Genomic DNA, 19,055 nt, shown 5'->3' with positions numbered 1-19,055 from the left:
ATTGGCCAGCGGGGCTATGAGGTTAAAATTATATCGCCGACTACTGGTGTGGAATGCTCAATGACAGCGTTTATATTGCTTTTAAACATGCTGGTGTGGATGGTCATATCTTTATATACGAAAAACGTTTATCAAAAAAACGTATTGGTGTGGACATAGCCTCAGGGTGAATTTACGAACGCAGCCTTAATGAATGTACAAGTCTGTTAGAACGAGACACGGGTAGCTAGCTGTGGCTGTGTAACAGTTAGTTGATTAGGCCAGAGAAACGCTGGTGCTCTACCCCACCCAGGCCTATGCTATACTGTTACACACATTCTCTACCTACCCACCCAGGCCTATGCTATACTGTTACACACATTCTCTACCTACCCACCCAGGCCTATGCTATACTGTTACACACATTCTCTACCCCACCCAGGCCTGTGCTATACTGTTACACACATTCTCTTGTAGGATCAGCGTTTGTTTGGCGATGCTCCCGAGGCCAATTAGCGATTGTGAAACAGGAATCGGGGTAATTAGAGGGATTGCTCTTCCAGATCACTTAGCCGCCTGTAGACTGTAGTGTGCTCTTATCAGTGACTCGCATCGCGGCGGCGGTGTTTGTTCTTGATACGTTCCCCAAGGTGAAGGAAACCTCCGGTGTGGGTTTATTCCTCCCAAGGTCGAATTCAGCACTTTTTTTCCCCCTCTCAACTCCTCCTCTGCTTCTCTGCTTCTCTGCTGACTCTGAGAGTAGTGACGCAAAACACTACCGTCACCTACTAATGTACTCTTAGATTAGAATACTGTATCCTACTGTATCCTCTTGTAGCCTACTGTACTGTACTCTACTAACCAGTGGCGGACTCAGGCTGTTTGAAGGGCAGGGGGGGGCGAAGAGGAAAAAAGGGCACCTACTGCACAACATGGGACCCCCCATCAGTGCACATGGTCAAGTTTAGACCATTGGAAGGGCAGCCAATAGGACACATCCTCTCATTTTGCCACTCAAAAGGGCACTTTAGTGCGACGTTTTTCAACTGTGGGGGCACATGATCAAGTTTAGACCATTGGAGCAGCACCAGTAGGGCACGTCCTCTCATTTTCGCCACTCAAAAGGGAATTTTTGCCACTCAAAAGAGCACTTAAGCGAAACGTTTTTCAACCGTGAGTGAACCGTGAACCCCCTGAGTCCGCCAGTGATACTAACCCTAAGTCTGGTAGGGGAGGCTGGGTGGAGGTAGAAATCGGAGGACGGGCTCATTGTAATGCATGGAATGGATCGAGGAATGGTATCACATACCATTGCACTACAATGAGCCCGTCCTCTGATTTCTGCCTCTGTAACAGAGTTGGGAATGTATGTTTAGTTACCCAGCCTCCCCTGATTTTAACCTTTTGTACTGGTAGGGTCAGGTTTTGGAAGCTAGGAGATGAGAGTTGTTATATTTGATCATAGAATCACCAGCTCTGTCTATTTAACACAGTAGGGCCTGTATCAACCATATAATCCTACAGACGATGTCTCTGATTCTGGCTGTTGTTTCCTTCCCAAATTAAAGGCATAAGAACTGTGATGTACTTTTGCTGGTGGCTGTTATAAACTGTGGTTTACGGAGGGGAATACATTTACATTTATTTTTTTGGGCATTTTAGCAGACGCCTTTATCCAAAGCGACAACAAACACACTTATTTACTTATTTTCTTGAATTGAAAAAAGGAGTAAAAAATGGGGATGAGGGGTAGGCTACAGTACCTCCCTCTATAAAACGCAAAGCACTTCTTCTGAATCAAAGGAATGCGTCACGACCAAAAAAATTGCTTATAATTATAGAATAAAAACGACTACATCCTATTCATTCATTCTCCTCGTGCTATGTCACTAGGATCAGGTTGACCTCTCTGTGACCCCACCCCTCCCTCCACTGACCTTGACACAGAACTCCCTCATCTCCCAGCGTTTGGGCTTGCGGCTCTGCACCAGCTCCTCCAGCAGGGTGGGCTGGTCCGTCAGCGCCGAGATGCCCATCAGGCGGCTGTGCAGCGCCGTCAGCTGTCTCTCCAGCCGGTGCTCCGTCACGTACTGCAGGAACACCTCCGTCTCCCGCTTGGTGAACTCCGTCTGGGCCCTGACGGCGGCGGCCAGCTGGTAGTAGACCACGGCCAGGTCGTCCTCCAGGCGGTGCACCTCCTGGTCGTCCAGCAGGCCCTGGCCGGAGGCGCCGAGCTCCTGGTCGATGTAGTCCAGGTTCTTCCGGGCCAGGTCCGTGTCCTCTGAGGAGGCGGTGCCGCCCAGGTAGGAGCAGATGCCCTGGACCAGGACGCGCATGGTCTGCATGTAGCCCACGGGCTCCAACACCTTCCCAAACATGGCCATGACTGCGACTGGAACTGGACCGGAACCAATCAATCAATTATGTCTTCAGTGTTAAAAAGGAGACAGATGACTTTTGAGCTATGGAGGCGAAAAAGAGGAAATCGATTAGGCATATAGGCCATCACTCACCATTAATATTTGTTTTTCTTTTTTTATTATTAAAATGATTTTCTGACATAATAATAATAATTTTCTGACTATGTTTACAGTAAATAGCTGCATAATAGGCCTACGGTTCTTCTCACTAAAAATGGAAATCTGTTGCGCTCTGTTCTGGCTTACCTGGATGTGTCCCAGTTTAGGGCTGTGGTGATGACCTTCATGGTTTCCTCTGTATTTATACACTCTCCTTCAGAATAATCAGTCATCTGATAAGGCTTCCCCACCTCCGTCACCTCCCAATGCTCAAGAGGGTTAATAGCCTGAATAATGAATGGAACCACCACAAGCCTAGGTTCTCTGATGGAACATGGCGACAATGATGATGGATAATGATGATGCTACGTTCATATGGAAGTCGACATTTTATGTCACTTATTTGATCCTTTTCTGTGTCTTCTGTGTCCGTGTGAATATCTTAAACAGTACGGTATGCTTACCCACCAAATTCTCAACTTGAGTCATGTCTGTTACATTTCTAACCGCTAGATGGCAGCATTGAATCTCGATTCGCCTGCCATCAACACCCCTTTAAAAGCGAAGAAGACGTGCGTTTCCGCTTAATAGCGGAAGTGGCGCCAAATTCGAAAGTGACAGTACGTAAACAAACGGGAGAAAATAGTGAATTGAAGTTTAAAAATAACGTTTAGAAATAAGTTTTAACAACGTATTATTTTGTAAACCATGGATACATCAGCACGCTTCTTCAGAAAGTTGCGTAATCTGTCGGTGTCCTTGCAGAGCGAAACTGCGAGTCTTCAGAACGCTTATCAGAACTTCGATGAGGAAGATGAGGAAGGTATATAATCATACCGTGACGTTAGAATTATAAGGTTCTATCTAAAACATTTTTGTCAAAATTGACATTTTTACATAATCTGATCCATTAGGTGTTTATTAATGCCTGTGTGTGGTGTTATTTTTAAAATGTTGACATTTTTGAGTTAGTAATTCATAAAATACAAAGGTTCCATCTCACAAAACATAATGGAATGTAAAAACGTTGACGCTCAATATCTCTGAACTGCCCTAAACGGAGATAGAACCTTATCATTCTAAACGGAGATAGAACCTTATCATTCTAAACGGAGATAGAACCTTATCATTCTAAACGGAGATAGAACCTTATCATTCTAAACGGAGATAGAACCTTATCATTCTAAACGGAGATAGAACCTTATCATTCTAAACGGAGATAGAACCTTATCATTCTAAACGGAGATAGCACCTTATCATTCTAAACTCACGATATTATGACCGACGGCAACTCCCTAGGCTCAAACCTCTGCGTTTCTGTTAACCATACACACTCTACACACACATGAATGTATCCAGCATTGACATGTTCTAACCTGTACTTTCAGAGAACACTGAGGGCGCAGTGCGAGTGTTGCATGAGCTGCACTCCGAGGTCAGGGGACTGAAGGTAATGATTCAGATTCAGATCACGTTTATTGCCATTATGCTTGACACATATAGGAATTTGTTTTGGCATTACAGTAAGTGCATTTATGCTTTTTTCACATGTATACATGAACAAAAACAGATACAAATGCAAATGCAAAAACAGGACAACACAGGACAGACAGTGCATTGGATAGTGCTATATATATATATATATATATATATATATATATATATATATATATATATATATATATATATAAATAAAGTGCAGTGCAGAGTTTTTCAAAGGTCCAGTGCATATTCAGTCCTGGGCAGACTTGGGGGAGGGGGAAGCCAGAGTCAATAATTAGCCTGGTGGCTGAGGGGAAGAAACTGAGCCTGTGGCGGGCCTTTACTGAATGAACTCTGTTTGAAGTGTTTCTGTCTTGATAATCGTGCATGAAAACTACTCCATTGGTTGTCAACTAAAATTCTAACAAATGGTCAAATTGATGGGGTTAGCCACTTGCCCCATAATATGTTCAATGTTTACATTGAACATATTACATACAAATGAGTCATTCATGATATGCTGATAAGAGAAATCCTGGCCAAGCCATGCTGCAGTTTCTCACTTAGCTACAGCCTGCACCATCCATCTAAACAAGTCATTTCGTCGCTACCTCACAGAAACAGGTCCAGCGTCAGCTTGTGTGTCAGGAAGCAGAGGAGAGCGACGTGAGAAGCTTTATAAAGTCATGTATGGTGATGAAACAACGCAGCTCTGAGGACATCCTGAGACTGCGGAGACACTATGAGAACTACGGCTACCAGGCTCCCAAGAAGACACAGAAACAATCGGGTTAGCATAACCGAATGTTCATCTAATTCGCTTTTCATTTAACGTAGTTATGTTTTTTTTTGTATAACAGTTTATTATGTAGTACTGTATATATGAAAGATTTTGATTGACATCTCTACAGTATGTGGTGAAGCTCTCCTGGATTACCAGGCGACGCTCGATAGAGACACACCGTTAAACAACCCATTGTAACCCAGGGCTACTCTGCAACCTCTCCTAACAGAATATGTTGTGTTGAACTACAGTCACTACTGTCACCCACAGAGATCAACGGTGAGAATGCAGAAGCTTCAGCCAATGGCGACGAGGAGGAAGATGAGACAGAGGGAGAAGAGGAGGACCAGGGGGAGGGGCCTCCGGATCCTCTCCCTCCTGTGACTCCCTTTAAGATGCACCAGATGGGGGCCGAGGACCCCATGCGCACCCCCCAGCTCGCCGACTTCGGCCTGTCGGAGATCGCCCTAGAGAGGGCCATGGGGGGCACAGGGTTCTCCTGTGAGGCGGCCCCCACCCCCATGATGTCCATGTCTCTGCCCTCCTTAGGCATGGCCATGCCCGCCATGCCCAAAACACCCAAGTGTACCCTGCGCATGGACGAGGACGACCCACAGACCCCCCGCATGGAGGACTTTGGGATCACAGAACACACCATGTGTCTCAACAACGACTTCACCATGGACCTGCATCGGAAGAAGGCCACAAGAACTGACAGGTGTTTGTCTGTGTGTGTGTGTGTGTGTGTGTGTGTGTGTGCGCGCGTGTGCATGTGTGCGTGCGCGCGTGTGTGTCCTGGAGCATTCCTATATCTGTGGTGGTATTTCTCTATAGGTCCGTGCATCAGCCTCTGCTTCCTGACATCCAAAAATAGTCTTTTCATATTAAAATTAAAGTAGACTACCTATGCTATACATTCTAATGGATTATGGGTTTTGCAGCAACGTCAACCTTTTGAAGATAGTAGTCTTCCATCTGCCACTAGTCTCGGAACCCAGAATCGAAGATTTTTGCGACTAATCCACTACGTACAATTAACATAATGCTCTGTCCTGAATAGCTCAGCCCAGTCCTTCAGCCTAGGAGGGCTGCCTCCGCCATCAGCACACAGCCTCTCCCACCAACCATCACCCGCCAATGGTAACCATTACCCCTCTGGGGCAACACACAGGTGTTTGAGCTGTTTCTCAGTGGGTTTACACAGCAGGGTATCTGCAGTGTCTTGAAAAGTATTAAAAGTTGATAAATACATTTTGGGTTGACCCTTAATAAGTATTAAAAAGTCTTATCACGATTGTATGAGGTCTTGAATTTTGTAGGTATTTTTCTGAATTAGACTCTGTCCAAAGAGTTTGAGTCCTAAAAACTTTGAGTAAAAGTTCGTGAATTTATTAGTTTTATTAAAAAACTAAGATGAACTGGAAATTCTGTTGTATGACAGTGGTTCAGTCTATTGCAAACTAAAACTGTTAAGTTAAAGGTGTCACTGATGTAAACGGTTACAGCTTGAAGTGGCGGTGAGGTCTGGAAAAATATTGACAAGGTCTTTAAAAAGTTTTAGAAAGGTATTGAAATTAACCTCAAGATTCCTGTATATACCCTGCAGAGATAAGGGACATGTCTCTGTTGTTGTTGTTGTTGTTGTTGTTGTTGTTGTTTACAGAAAGTATGGAGTCCCCAGAGCCCCCTGTGCTGTGCACCCCAGGCTTTAAGAGCTTCACTAGGTCACGTGATGGCAGCTCCGCTCAACCTCTGCAGGGAGACAGCATTCCAGAGTCCCTGGCCATTCCAGAGTCCCCCTGTTTCCCTGGCAACCACCAGGCCACCCCGGAGACCCCGGAGTTCGACACCCTCTTCATCAACAGACTCAGAAAGGTGCAACATACATTGCTGTCAGTCCGTTTGTTTTAGACCATTTGTATTGGTAAACAAATATAAACAACAGTTGATGTTATATACCAACACAGAATGTCACATGACATGATGGAAATCTAAGAACCAAGAAACACAGACCGTTGTCCTGTGGCCTTTTGAGTGTTTAGTCATGGGGGGGGGGGGGGGGCTAGACTAGAGCAGGGATGCCCCCAAACCTTTTTGCTTGGTGGGACAAAATAAAAGGTACGTTTATTTGTACAGCACATTTCATACAACAGGGGCAATTCAAAGTGCTTTTAAATAAATATAGCATTAAAAAGAAAACACATCAAGAGGAGAAGAGTTAAACAGACCATGGCCATTGTTGTTGTTCCAGAAGGCCGACGCCACTGACACACCAGCAGACCAGGCCCCTCCCTCGGAACGCCTGCCGTCCAATAGGAGAGCGGAAGACTTCAGCAGTGCCTGGTGCTACAACGTTCCAGAGATCAGGGAGCTCGGGGCTTCAGAGGACGACGACACGCCTGAAGCCCCCAGTCTGGAGTCCTACTTTGGCAGCTCTCTACCTAGAGTAAGACCATAGAGTAACTCTACCTAGAGTAAGACCATAGAGTAACTCTACCTAGAGTAAGACCATAGAGTAACTCTACCTAGAGTAAGACCATAGAGTAAGGGCCAATCCCGATTCCCTTTTCTACCCCTATGGCTCGTTTTCGAGTGTGACTCGATTCGAAGCCAAGGCCTTCGAACAGAGCCACAAGCCATACCCCTTGAAATCTACCCCTATGAATTGGGACAGCCCTTCAAGACTGATTACGTCATCGTAGAAAAGCATTGACGCTCGCGACTCATTCACAACTTCACTTTTACGCTAATGTCACGATCCAACTGTTCCTAGTTGTCATGGTAAGCTCAGGGGGTGTTGATTGGCTACCCAGGGTACATGGGGGAGTGGCTTGCCTGTTGGCGGGACTCTCGAAAGGTATATGACAGGTGCTCATTAGCTACCGGGGGAGTCGAGAGTCGAGAGAGTGGAGAAGAGTATTACTGATTGAGACGCCTTACCTAGAAGAGAACCCCTTGGACAATTACTATCAAGACTAGTGATGCTCCGATCTGATCGGCGCCGATCGGTATCGGCCGATATGGCCTTGATCGGTTTTGATCGGAGTTCTCAAAACGGCCGATCAAACACGACCGATCAGTTTACAAAATGGCGTCGCCAGTCTGGAAATATTACACAGTGTCGGAAAGAGACAACAAATATGCCGTTTGTAATGTCTGCTCAAAAGAAATACCTCGCGGAGGGACGCACGCAAGGTCTTTCAATACCACGAATATCATACGGCATTTGCTGCGTTCGTCGATTCGCTCAGAGAGCGCCGAAGCGCACACTGGGCTCGACGTCATAAAGGGACCGAGTGCTTTGATTGGACGAGAGGCGTTCCACGAGTGCTGGTCAGAGTTCCAGCGCGACTTCACGAGCGTAGTGTAGGTAGTGTTCAGCGACGTCATGTGACCCCGCGAGCAGGAAGTCACTTGGCCCATAGCAACAACTATTAGCGCGTGAGTTTTAGGTCTTCCTCTGTGCACCTTGCACAAGTGTAGATAGCGAGCGACTTTTCAGCATAGCAGGACATATTTTAGATGATAAGAGGAACAGGCTGAGTGCCAAAAACGCTGAGATGCTTGTATTTCTCAAGGCTAATCTGCCAGTGATGCTGCTTAATCAGAAGTAAGGTTTGAGTCTGAAATCTCCTTAGGTGCAATGTTTTGTTTTTTTGTTTTATTGATTATTGCTGACTTGCTGTCTTATCTCCTCCTAAATATGACTTGAAACTGACTGACTTGAAACAGTATTTTATATTTGGCTATAGCCTGTTTATGTTGCAGTTTAGTTTGGGTATGTTTATTGTTCCTCAGGAAAGCTACAGTATAAGCAAGTTCTCTAAGAGCCCCTAGTTCCTCTCATTCGAGTGGAATGTTGCACATTTGATGTGACAGTGTACATTTTATTTATTATGATTTTTATTTTCACATTTTATTTGTTTTTCCTGAAGTAAGCTACAGGTGGTTGTGAATTCAATAAAACAGATGGTCGTCAATTCATGATACTTTCTCATCTCCTAATTTCATTTGAATACTTAATATACAATGTCAATGGTGTTAAGAATAATTAAAAACATAAATAATGCTACACAATAAATAGAATGCTTCAATTGCCATTTTCGACGCTGTGATCGGTGATATCGGATCGGCAGATCACTGATTCCAGTGATCGGTGATCGGCACCAAAAACCCTGATCGGAGCATCTCTAATCAAGACTATTACCGTGTGGAATAGTGGATTACCCCCGAGGTCGTGTTGTGTCGTGTCCGGTTTTGTTTGTTTTGTTATATGTCAATACTGAACGGGAAGGAAGACCCCACTGAACGAACGTGCGGGCTGTTCAGTATCCCCGCGGACCACGCCACGATACATCGGAGCCAGGTAAGCCATTTCCCCTTAAACATCTACCTGAGTGCTGTCAGCTAACCCTGAGCTAATCTACCTGTGTCCGGCCTCGGCCCTGTGTGGGAACGAGCCCATTGACTATCAATGTACGCACATTGCTGTTGGGTCGTGACAATATCAATCGATCAAACAAGTCATCAAATAAAAAAGAACAATGCTTCATTATCAGACCATGACATATCATAAGACAATAAGATGGTTATCATAATTTTTCAAATCTTTATTAATAAGTAATTACAGAGAAAGTAAAATGACATTTCCGCATTGAATAGAGCGACATAAGATTTCTGTAGATGATTCGCAATGCATCCTGGAATCAAGGGGTGGCGTACCCCTACGGCTTCAAAGCTAGTCTGGTCCTGGAATCGCTCGAAATGAAGTCATAGTTAGCCCTCGAAATGAAGCCATGGCTCGATGAAATATGAATTGGGACAGCCCTACCCTAGAAGCAGATTGCAAAACGCTCACAAGCAAGTTACATAGTTTAGTTGAGGAGTTCACTAGAAAAGTGAAAGGAAAGAAAAAAAACAATGCACTTCCTTGGCTCAATACTGAACTATTTAACCTGATGAAGGAAAGAGACTCTGCATTGAAAAGAGCTCTGAAGACCAAATTAAGTAGTGATAGGCAGAGGTTCACCTCATTACGTAACAAAGTAACCAAAGCAATCAGAAAGGCCAAAGCCAACTTTTTTATAACAATTATTAATGAGGCAAAGGGTAACACAAAGCTGATCTGGGAACAGATTAAGAATGTAATGGGGATCAACCACAGGCCTAGGAACCAGTTAGAGCTGAAACTGAATGGTAAGCTAATGCAAGACCCAGCACAAATAGCTGTAGCCTTTAATGAATATTTTATCAATTCTGTAGCCGAAATCGCACAGAATTTTCCCTTAACAACAGAAAACATTATTAAGGCTGACGAAAGCAAGCCCTCCTTCAGCATTCAACCCATCACTGAACTTAAGACTCAAGCAATCATTAATTCTCTTAGAGCCTCAACGGCGAAGGATATATATGGTATGGATTCTATAATGCTTAAATCTCTGAAAGAATACCTAGTCCCCCCTATTACACAAACTATCAACCTGTCAGTATTACAGGGGACATTCCCAAGTACCTGGAAGACCGCAATTGTATCTCCCATATTTAAGTCAGATGACCCCCAGAACATATGCAACTATCGCCCAATCAGCATTTTACCTGTGATTTCCAAGGTTGCCGAGAAGTGGGTATCAGAGCAGCTTGTTTCTTTCTTAAATAATTGTCCATTTAATCTCCATCCCATGCAGTTTGGCTTTAGGGCCCATCACTCCACTGAAACAGCTAACTGTCTCTTCTTAGAGAAGGTCCGAGCAATGGTTGACAAAGGAGGTGTTGTTGGTGCTGTGTTTTTAGACCTTCGCAAAGCTTTCGACACAGTCAACCATAAGGTCCTTATTGCCAAACTGTCTGCTTTTAACTTCTCCTCATTAGCACTCAAATGGATTGAGTCATACCTAACTGGTAGAAGTCAACATGTTTCTGTGAACAACCACCGTTCATCAGCTCTTAACCTGTGCACCGGTGTACCTCAAGGATCAATGCTCGGCCCGCTGCTGTTTAGCCTATACATTAATGATCTGCCATCTGTCTGCCCTGATGTCGAAATACAATTATATGCTGATGACACCGTATATGTGCATGCCAAGACCAAACATCTGGCTGCTGCCAAACTCATCACAGCTATGGATCAGATCACAAATTGGCTGAACCGTTCATGCCTTCAACTTAACGTAAATAAAACTGTAGGAATGTTTTTTACTAAAAGACAATGTAACATTGTGTCCAATATATTAATCTCAGGTAGAAATATTAGCATTGTGCCACAATTTAAATATCTGGGTATCATTATTGACTCCAATCTGTCATTCAAAACACACATTAAGAAAGTATGCCAAAGAGTCAAGTTTAGCCTAACCAATTTTAAATATATCAGAAATGTAATGACTTTTAATGCTGCCAAATTATACATGAACGCCATGATTATGTCACATCTGACATACTGTTTAACAAGTTGGGGCCAAACTAGCAGCTCGTCACTAAAGCCACTAGCCATTCTCTACAAGCAAACCCTTAAAGTCCTGGATCAGAAGCCTAACAGCTCTCATCATTGTACTATCCTAAATAACCGTAAACTTCTGAGCTGGGAAGATGTGATCAAATACAAAAACACCTGCCTGGTCTACAAAGTCTTACATAACACTGCTCCTCCTCCTCTTAACTCATTCATAACCCAACGTAACAATACCAGTCAGAGCACCAGAAGTACCACACGAGGCGACTTTCTAGTCCCATTTAGGAAAAGTAAATTTGGTCAATTATCATTCTCTGTTATAGCAATGCAAAACTGGAACTCACTACCTACCTACATTAAAAATATACATACCGTACATACTCCACCTTCACAACACACCTTAAGGCATGGCTTTGCAATAACTATAACTGCATACATTAATTTCTGTCAGATGTGACGTGTGTGTTGTATGTACACCTCTATCTTTGCTACCCGCCTGCATATGTCTGTGTGTGCTTCAATGTCTGGATGCTGCTGTGCCTGTATGTTGCTGTGTCTGTATGCTGCTATGTCTGTATATTGCTATGACTTTGTTCTTCCTTTGTCCCCTTTGTACTGTTCTTATCTCATGTACTGTATTGATGTTGCTGCCATTTGTGCTTGAATGTCTTGTCTCCCCGGCATGTTTGTGCTTGCTCCAATTGTGCTTGATATGTTTGTATGTCCTGCTCCATTTGTTTGTGTTTGCTGCAATTGTAATTTTTTAAACTAATGTATTTTATTTTAGGGAGCCTATTGTCAACTGGCCCGGGGACTACAGCTGGAAATTAGCCATGTAGGCTAAAGCTGCTCCATTTTCTGTTGTTACTAGTGTTGTTCCGATACCGATACTAGTATCGGCATGGCCACCGATACGCACAAAAATGCTGGTATCGGTATCGGCGAGTACTTTACAAAAACGTAAGTTTTTATTTTTTATTTATTTATTTTTTTACAAAAACTTTACGAGTTTTACAAAGGTTTTGAGCAGTGCCAGACTAAGTGTTAGCAATAATTTTACATCGAGGTGAGTATGCGGCTCAAAAAACATGTTTTTTTGTTTTGTTTTTTCAAACGCCGTGGTATCGGATCGGTACTCGGTATCGGCAAGTACTGCACGGTCAGGTATCGGTATCGGTATCGGGATCAAAAAATGGTATCGGAACAACACTAGTTGTTACAGTTAATTAATGGGGACTGTCCACGACATCATAAACTAAACTAAACTAAACATGAACGCGCAAATCAAGCCATAGGGGTGAAAACGAAGGGCTAGGGGTGAATTGGGACAGAGCCTAACTCTACCTAGAGTAAGACCATAGAGTAACTCTACCTAGAGTAACACTACTTTAGACCATACAGTAACTCTACCTAGAGTAAGACCATAGAGTAACTCTACCTAGAGTAAGACCATAGAGTAACTCTACCTAGAGTAAGACCATAGAGTAACTCTACCTAGAGTACGACCATAGAGTAACACTACCTAGAGTAAGACCATAGAGTAACTCTACCTAGAGTAACCCTACCTAGAGTAAGCTCATAGACTAACCCTAGGTAGAGTAAGCTCATAGAGTAACGCTACCTAGAGTAAGACCATAGAGTAACTCTACTAGAGTAAGACCATAGAGTAATGCTACCTAGAGTAACCCAGTAAAGCTCATAGAGTAACGCTCGTCACGTCCTGCCCAAGTGCAGCAAAGGTCTGGTGGTCCAACGCATCAAGCCTGTATTAAACCAATAGAAAACTGTAGAAAACGCCACATAGCCACATCGCCCCACCTTACCTTGCATCAATCATCTCCCACAGCACCATTTTGAACATTAACTACACACACACACACACACACACACACACACACACACAATGTATATTCTGATAAAGGGTATGAGCAGTGTCCTTACATTATTTCCTGTGGACCTGAGGATGTTAAATATAGTATGTATATATAGTATGTATGTATGTATATATAGTATGTATGTATATATGTACAAGAGTTACCAAGGGAAGTGGAGCTCTATGAAACTCTCTCTTATGGAATGAGAACATAAAGTTAGTCATGTTTTGAGGGTGTTAAACGCCACGGCTCTGGTGTGGTTAACGTGCCTGTCTGTGTCTCTGTCTTTCTGTCTCTAGGGGGCTGTTGGTGGGCCTGGCGTGCCCCTCTTCCCCTCCCTGGAGCAGGACGGGCCCACCGAGCCCTATAACCTGAGCACCCCCAGGGTCCGAGGGGGGGGCTACCCGGAGCCCAGCACCCCTGAGATGCCTGACCTCAGCTCTGTCACACAGGACATCTGTAAGGTGAGGGGAACTGTGTGTGTGTGTGTATGTGTGTGTGTGTGTGTGTGTGGTGTGTGTGTACTGATGGTGGTGTTTCCTTTTCTTGTAGCTTTTTGCTAAGTGCAAGAAACCCGCCGCCGCGGTTAACCCGCTCCGCAAGCCAGCAGCGGTTAACCCGCTCCCCAAGCCAGCAGCGAAAGAGAACAGGTTACAACTTTTTACATTTACAACACACAACAACAAAATAGTGGAATATCATTTTCATTCTCGCTCAGTTGGTTGAAAAGGTATTAGCTACTTGTTTTCTCTTTTGATGTGATCTCTACTTCATCAAGGTCACTCACTTATGAATGAATGAATGAATGAATGAATGGTCTTTATTGTCATTGCTATAGTACAGGTACCAAACAACGACATTTAGGAGGGGTGGCTCCCCTGGTGCTAGGAAAGAAAAAAGAAACTAAAAAAAAACAAGAAGGGAAGGAGCTGGTTTACATAAGTAAAGGCTATGTACACTATCCACTATACTATACTGTACAGATAGACGACTAGGGTTGTCATATTGCACATAGTGTAAATGTTATTCATTGTAGATTGATCCCCACGGTGTATAATATTTAAAATGTGATTGTGGGCTGTTCCTCTGGTGACTCAGACCCTTGTCTTCTCTCTCTTCCTCTCCCTCCCTCCCTCCCTCCCTCCCTCTCTCTCTCTGTGTTCTAGGAGAGCCCCTGGTCTGGCCCAGGTCTCAGAGAAGGAGTTCCTCAGCCTGCCCAGCTACCTGAGACAGGTGTCCCTGTCCAGCCTCAACCAGGTCATCCAGAGCATCAACAGCGCCGCTGAGGAGAAACGCTACGGTCAGTCAAAAGGGGGTGCGGCTGTGGCGCAGGAGGTAGAGCCACCGAGTCGAGCCCCGGCTGGCCACATGTCGAAGTGTCCTTGGGCAAGACACTGTGACTGAACCCCAAAATTGCTCCCAGTGAGCGGGGCCGGCCGGCGCCTTGCATGGTAGCTTGCCGCCATTGCAGGGCTCTACAGTGCGACCATTTCACTCGCATTTGCGACTAAAAATACATCTGTGCGACTAGAGAAATAAATTCACGAGCACACGTGCGAGTACAGATATTATTATTTTTGTATTTTTTTTATTATTTTTTTAAATTCTAAAAATAAATCTGCGCGAACCGTGTGGCCACATTTTAAGCCGTCAGCCAGCCCGCTACGACCACGGGAAGTCATGTTAAAAGTGAAGTTACTTCTGTTAAACTGGCGCTAAGCTAACATCGCTAATCGCTAACTCCCTCCTGGGCCTTAAAGAGACAAGCGCCCTTTTCTCATCTCAAGCTTCATTAGCTTCATTAGCTCACCACATCTACAGATTTGGTCCCACACACTCCAGATTTGAACCCAAGGTTACAACCATGGTTAACTACCCAGGGTAGAAAGTAGAAAGCTCTCAGACCTTCAGAACCCATTGAAAGTAGTGGAGGTACTCCAGAAGTCCAAATGCATCTCTAATCCTAGGAAACCCTAGGAAGCAAGTTGCCTAATGGCATGAAAATGCAACATGTTGTACTTGAGTGTGGCAGAGAGGTGGGACCCCCGGGGATGGTGGTGTGCTAACAGCTAGCCGCCGCAGAGGCACCGTGCTGGGCTGGCCACCTCCACATGTCACCACCCCGGGCAGCATGGGGCTGGGGACTGGTCATCTGGATGTGGGGTAGTTTAATACCCCTAGATGTGGAGTTGTCTGGCCACCGTGTGTGACTGATGTAGCCTGACCCAGCAGCAGGGAGGTGGGCAGCATGGAGACAGACCTCTGCATGGCCTGGCTGGGCTGCTAGCTGACAGACCTAGCCCTAAAGCCTGGCTGGGCTGCTAGCTGCTAGCTGACAGGCATGACATGGATGAATGAATGAACATGCTGCTAACCAGGAGAACTTGACACAGCTAGTTACCATAATACAATGCCATCAACTCTGCGTCTAGTAGGGCTGTAGGCATGGGCCAATGTGTGATTTTGGTGCAAAAATTGCAAAATCACTAATAAAAATGTGTTATAATTACATTTTTCACTGTGCTCCTAAATTTCTTTGTGTGCCCCTAACATTTTTCATTTAGGAGCACATGTGCTCCTAGTGAAAAAGGTTAGCGTAGAGCCCTGCATTGGTGGGTGAATGAGAGGCCGTTGTAAAGAGCTTTGGATAAAGGCGCTATATAAGTGCAGTCTGTTTACCATTTACCATTCAAAACATTTGATTCGATTTGTATTTACTAGTGTTCCCTTCTAGTAAAAACTGCACATTTTAGAGTGGCCTTTTATTGTGAACCAGCCTGTGAAATAACCATGCTGTCTAATCAGCATCTTGATATGCCACGCCTGTCAGGTGGATGGATTATCTCAGCAAAGGAGAAGTGCTCACTAACACAGATTTAAACAAATTTGTGAACACAATCAAAATAGGCCTTTTGTGTGACATAGATTTCTACTCAGGGAAAATTGGAGCAAAAACTAAAAGTGTTGCATTTATATTTTTGTTCAGTGTATTCCAGCACTGTTTCAGCAACTAAGGTGGATGCCTAACCAGGCCTAACCAGGCCTGACGCAGGCCGCGTCCTAACTATTCCCACCGTAGTTGGGCGCGACCACGCCAACTTCTTGAATATGTAGGGGTGTTTTTTTCTTCTTTTTTTTCGCAAACACAATCACTGACACTAAGAATAGGCGCGCGTTCCAGGGCCCACAGGGCAATGAGAGCCGCGGCCGTGCCCGCGGCGAACATTGACCGTTGGCCCGCGGCACACTCAGCGCCGCCGAGTTGCATACATAGATGGGTAACCTATATCTAATCGTGCACCCCGTGTTACGTGAAGAACAAGATACAGAGAACACCCCTACATATTCCAGAAGTTGGCGTGGTGTGGGCGTGGTCGCGCCCAACTACGGTGGGAATCGTTAGGACGCAAACAGGCCAGCTCAGTTCAGCTCAGTCCTGCCCTGTAGTGTGAACGAGTTGAATGGGTAGAGATGATGTGTGTCCGTACTACTCACTCTCAACCACTTCCGTTGCGTGTCAAGTCAATGCTTGCTTACCAGGCAGCTAAAGGGACAGCCCCTGCCTACCTGAAGGAAATGGTCACCCCCCCAAACTCCAGCCCGTTCCCTCCGCTCCTCCACCTCGGCTGGCCGACTGGCCCCACCACCTCTACACCAACACGGCAGTCATGCAGCCCGATCGACCTATCTTTTGCCCCCTTGTACTGTTTCTCTGTGTCTAAATATAAATAAAAAAATAAAATAAAAACTAGGTTTAGAAGAAGGTGATAGAAGAAGGTTTTTCCCTTCTATCAATGGCCCCGGGCCTGAGCTGGATTACTCTTCCTGCTACGAATGGTGGATTGATGATTCACTTGCTTAGTATTCAAATGTATTGATTGCAAGTCGCTTTGGAATAAGGCGTCTGCTAAATGCCAAAAATTAAAAAATGTAAATGTAATGAAAACCTACCTGTGTCACATTCGTGTTGCATGGTGTTAACTCCACTCTCTTGTTGCCCTGTGGCGCCCCCTGCAGGAGGTGGGGAGATCCTAGAAGAGGAGCTGAGGCGCATCACAGGCGCCGGCACCAAGGCTCCCATATACGTCCTGTGTCTGACCGAGCTGAAGAGGCTGGAGTACACGCACGGCATGGGGATCCCGTCTACGTACAGGATCCTGTCACACCCCTAAGTGGTACTGATGCTTTCCACAGGTCTGAGTAAGGTACATCCAGCCGCCCCCAGCTAGGGGGCGTCTGTGGCGCAGGAGGTAGAGCCGCCGTCTAATGATCGCAAGGTTGGCAGATCGACGGTTCGAGCCCCGGTTGGCCACATGTCGAAGTGTCCTTGGGCAAGACACTGAACCACCAAAATTGTTCCCACCACACCTTGCATGGCAGCTTGCCGCCATTGGTGTGTGAATGTGTGTGTGAATAGGTGAATGAGAGGTTGTTGTAAAGCGCTTTGGATAAAGGCGCTATATAAGTGCAGTCCATTTATCATTTACCATCCTCACATCCCCGTCCTCTGGTTTGTTTCAGAGTGAAGGACATAGGCAACACGGTGTCGGGTCGGAAGGGCACTGATGATTCCATGACACTGCAGTCTCAGCGGTTCCAGATTGGAGACTACCTGGATATCTCCATCACCCCACCCAACAGAGCCCCCCCAATCCAGGGCCGCATGAGGCCCTATTGACCCCACAACCCCTCCCGGATCACAGAAAACTAATGTGCTAGTAGAGATCTGTTTCGTTTTGTTATTTACTGTATGATGTGTTTTTATCAAATTGTTTTTCGAAGTACACATATTAAACTGAACATGTCCTCTGGTGTGAAATAAACATTTTTCTTTTGCAAGCATTGTGTTCTGTGTACAGTACACCTCTTCATAAAACATTGTCTCTTAGCATTTCAGCATCTGAGGTTTTGGGGGAAATGGTTTCTATATAATCGCTGTCAACGTGGGTCGGTTTTCCAGAAACACAGATTAAGCATACTCAGATGCATTTGTTTCTATTTAAAGTATGATATGGTCAAAGGGTAGGCTTAATCTGTGTCCAAGATATCTTGTGATATGGAAATCAGAAGGAGAACCAAGTTTTAAAATTCACAGCTGGAGATCTAACAGACTTCAGATTTGCCATTATTCTCATTATTCCATATTTATTAGACAGGCTGATACAGATACATAAAATGCAAAGAAGAACTACAAAAGTGCAAGATGTGTAGAGTATTCATGCATCAGGGAAAAAATAAAGGTCCAACACATGAACAGACACATACAGATTCATTTCGTCTACCTCAGGGAGCCTAGTGACATCACACCTGATTGAACTGATTTTTCCAAACCTTGAATAGCTTTAGTCAGGTGTGTTACTGCTGAGCTGAGGCAAAAGGTCGGCAGGAGCACAGCTCTGCAGTACCAACTGAGGCTAAACGTCAGCGGTTAGCGCAGTAGCAGGAAGCGGGCCAGTGGTTCCACTTAGGGGTGTGACAGGATCCTGTACGTAGACGTGATAGCTGCATAATAGGCCTACGGTTCTTCTCACTAAAAATGGAAATCTGTTGCGCTCTGTTCTGGCTTACCTGGATGTGTCCCAGTTTAGGGCTGTGGTGATGACCTTCATGGTTTCCTCTGTATTTATACACTCTCCTTCAGAATAATCAGTCATCTGATAAGGCTTCCCCACCTCTGTCACCTCCCAATGCTCAAGAGGGTTAATAGCCTGAATAATGAATGGAACCACCACAAGCCTAGGTTCTCTGATGGAACATGGTGACAATGATGAATGAATGAATGAATGGTCTTTATTGTCATTAATACAGTACAGGTACCATACAACGAAATTTGGGAGGGGGGGCTCCCCTGGTGCTAGGAAAAAAAAACTAAAAACAAGAAGGGAAAAGAGCTGGTTTACATAAATAAAGGCTAGTATGTACACTAAAGGCTATACTGTTACACACATTCTCTACCTACCCACCCAGGC

General features: G+C 44.9%; 1 protein-coding gene across 1 annotated transcript; it reads left to right on the top strand.

The window, feature by feature from the left end:
* Positions 1-4,670: 4,670 nt before the first annotated feature.
* Positions 4,671-17,764, top strand: LOC308161861 (SKA complex subunit 3-like; the record flags this gene model as incomplete). The annotated part of the gene is made up of 10 exons (XM_080535938.1): positions 4,671-4,770; positions 4,994-5,043; positions 5,160-5,484; positions 6,470-6,639; positions 7,016-7,210; positions 13,386-13,550; positions 13,639-13,736; positions 14,253-14,386; positions 17,104-17,233; positions 17,608-17,764. The coding sequence occupies 10 exons, from the start codon at positions 4,671-4,673 to the stop codon at positions 17,762-17,764; spliced, it is 1,524 nt and encodes a 507-aa protein (XP_080392064.1).
* Between the last annotated feature and the right edge of the window lie 1,291 nt (positions 17,765-19,055).

Source organism: Nansenia antarctica, assembly GCF_963989245.1.
Source record: "Nansenia antarctica genome assembly, chromosome: 7".
NCBI lineage: Eukaryota > Metazoa > Chordata > Actinopteri > Argentiniformes > Microstomatidae > Nansenia > Nansenia antarctica.
Note: the sequence above shows the minus strand (reverse complement) of the source record. Positions and strands in the feature narration are given on the sequence as shown.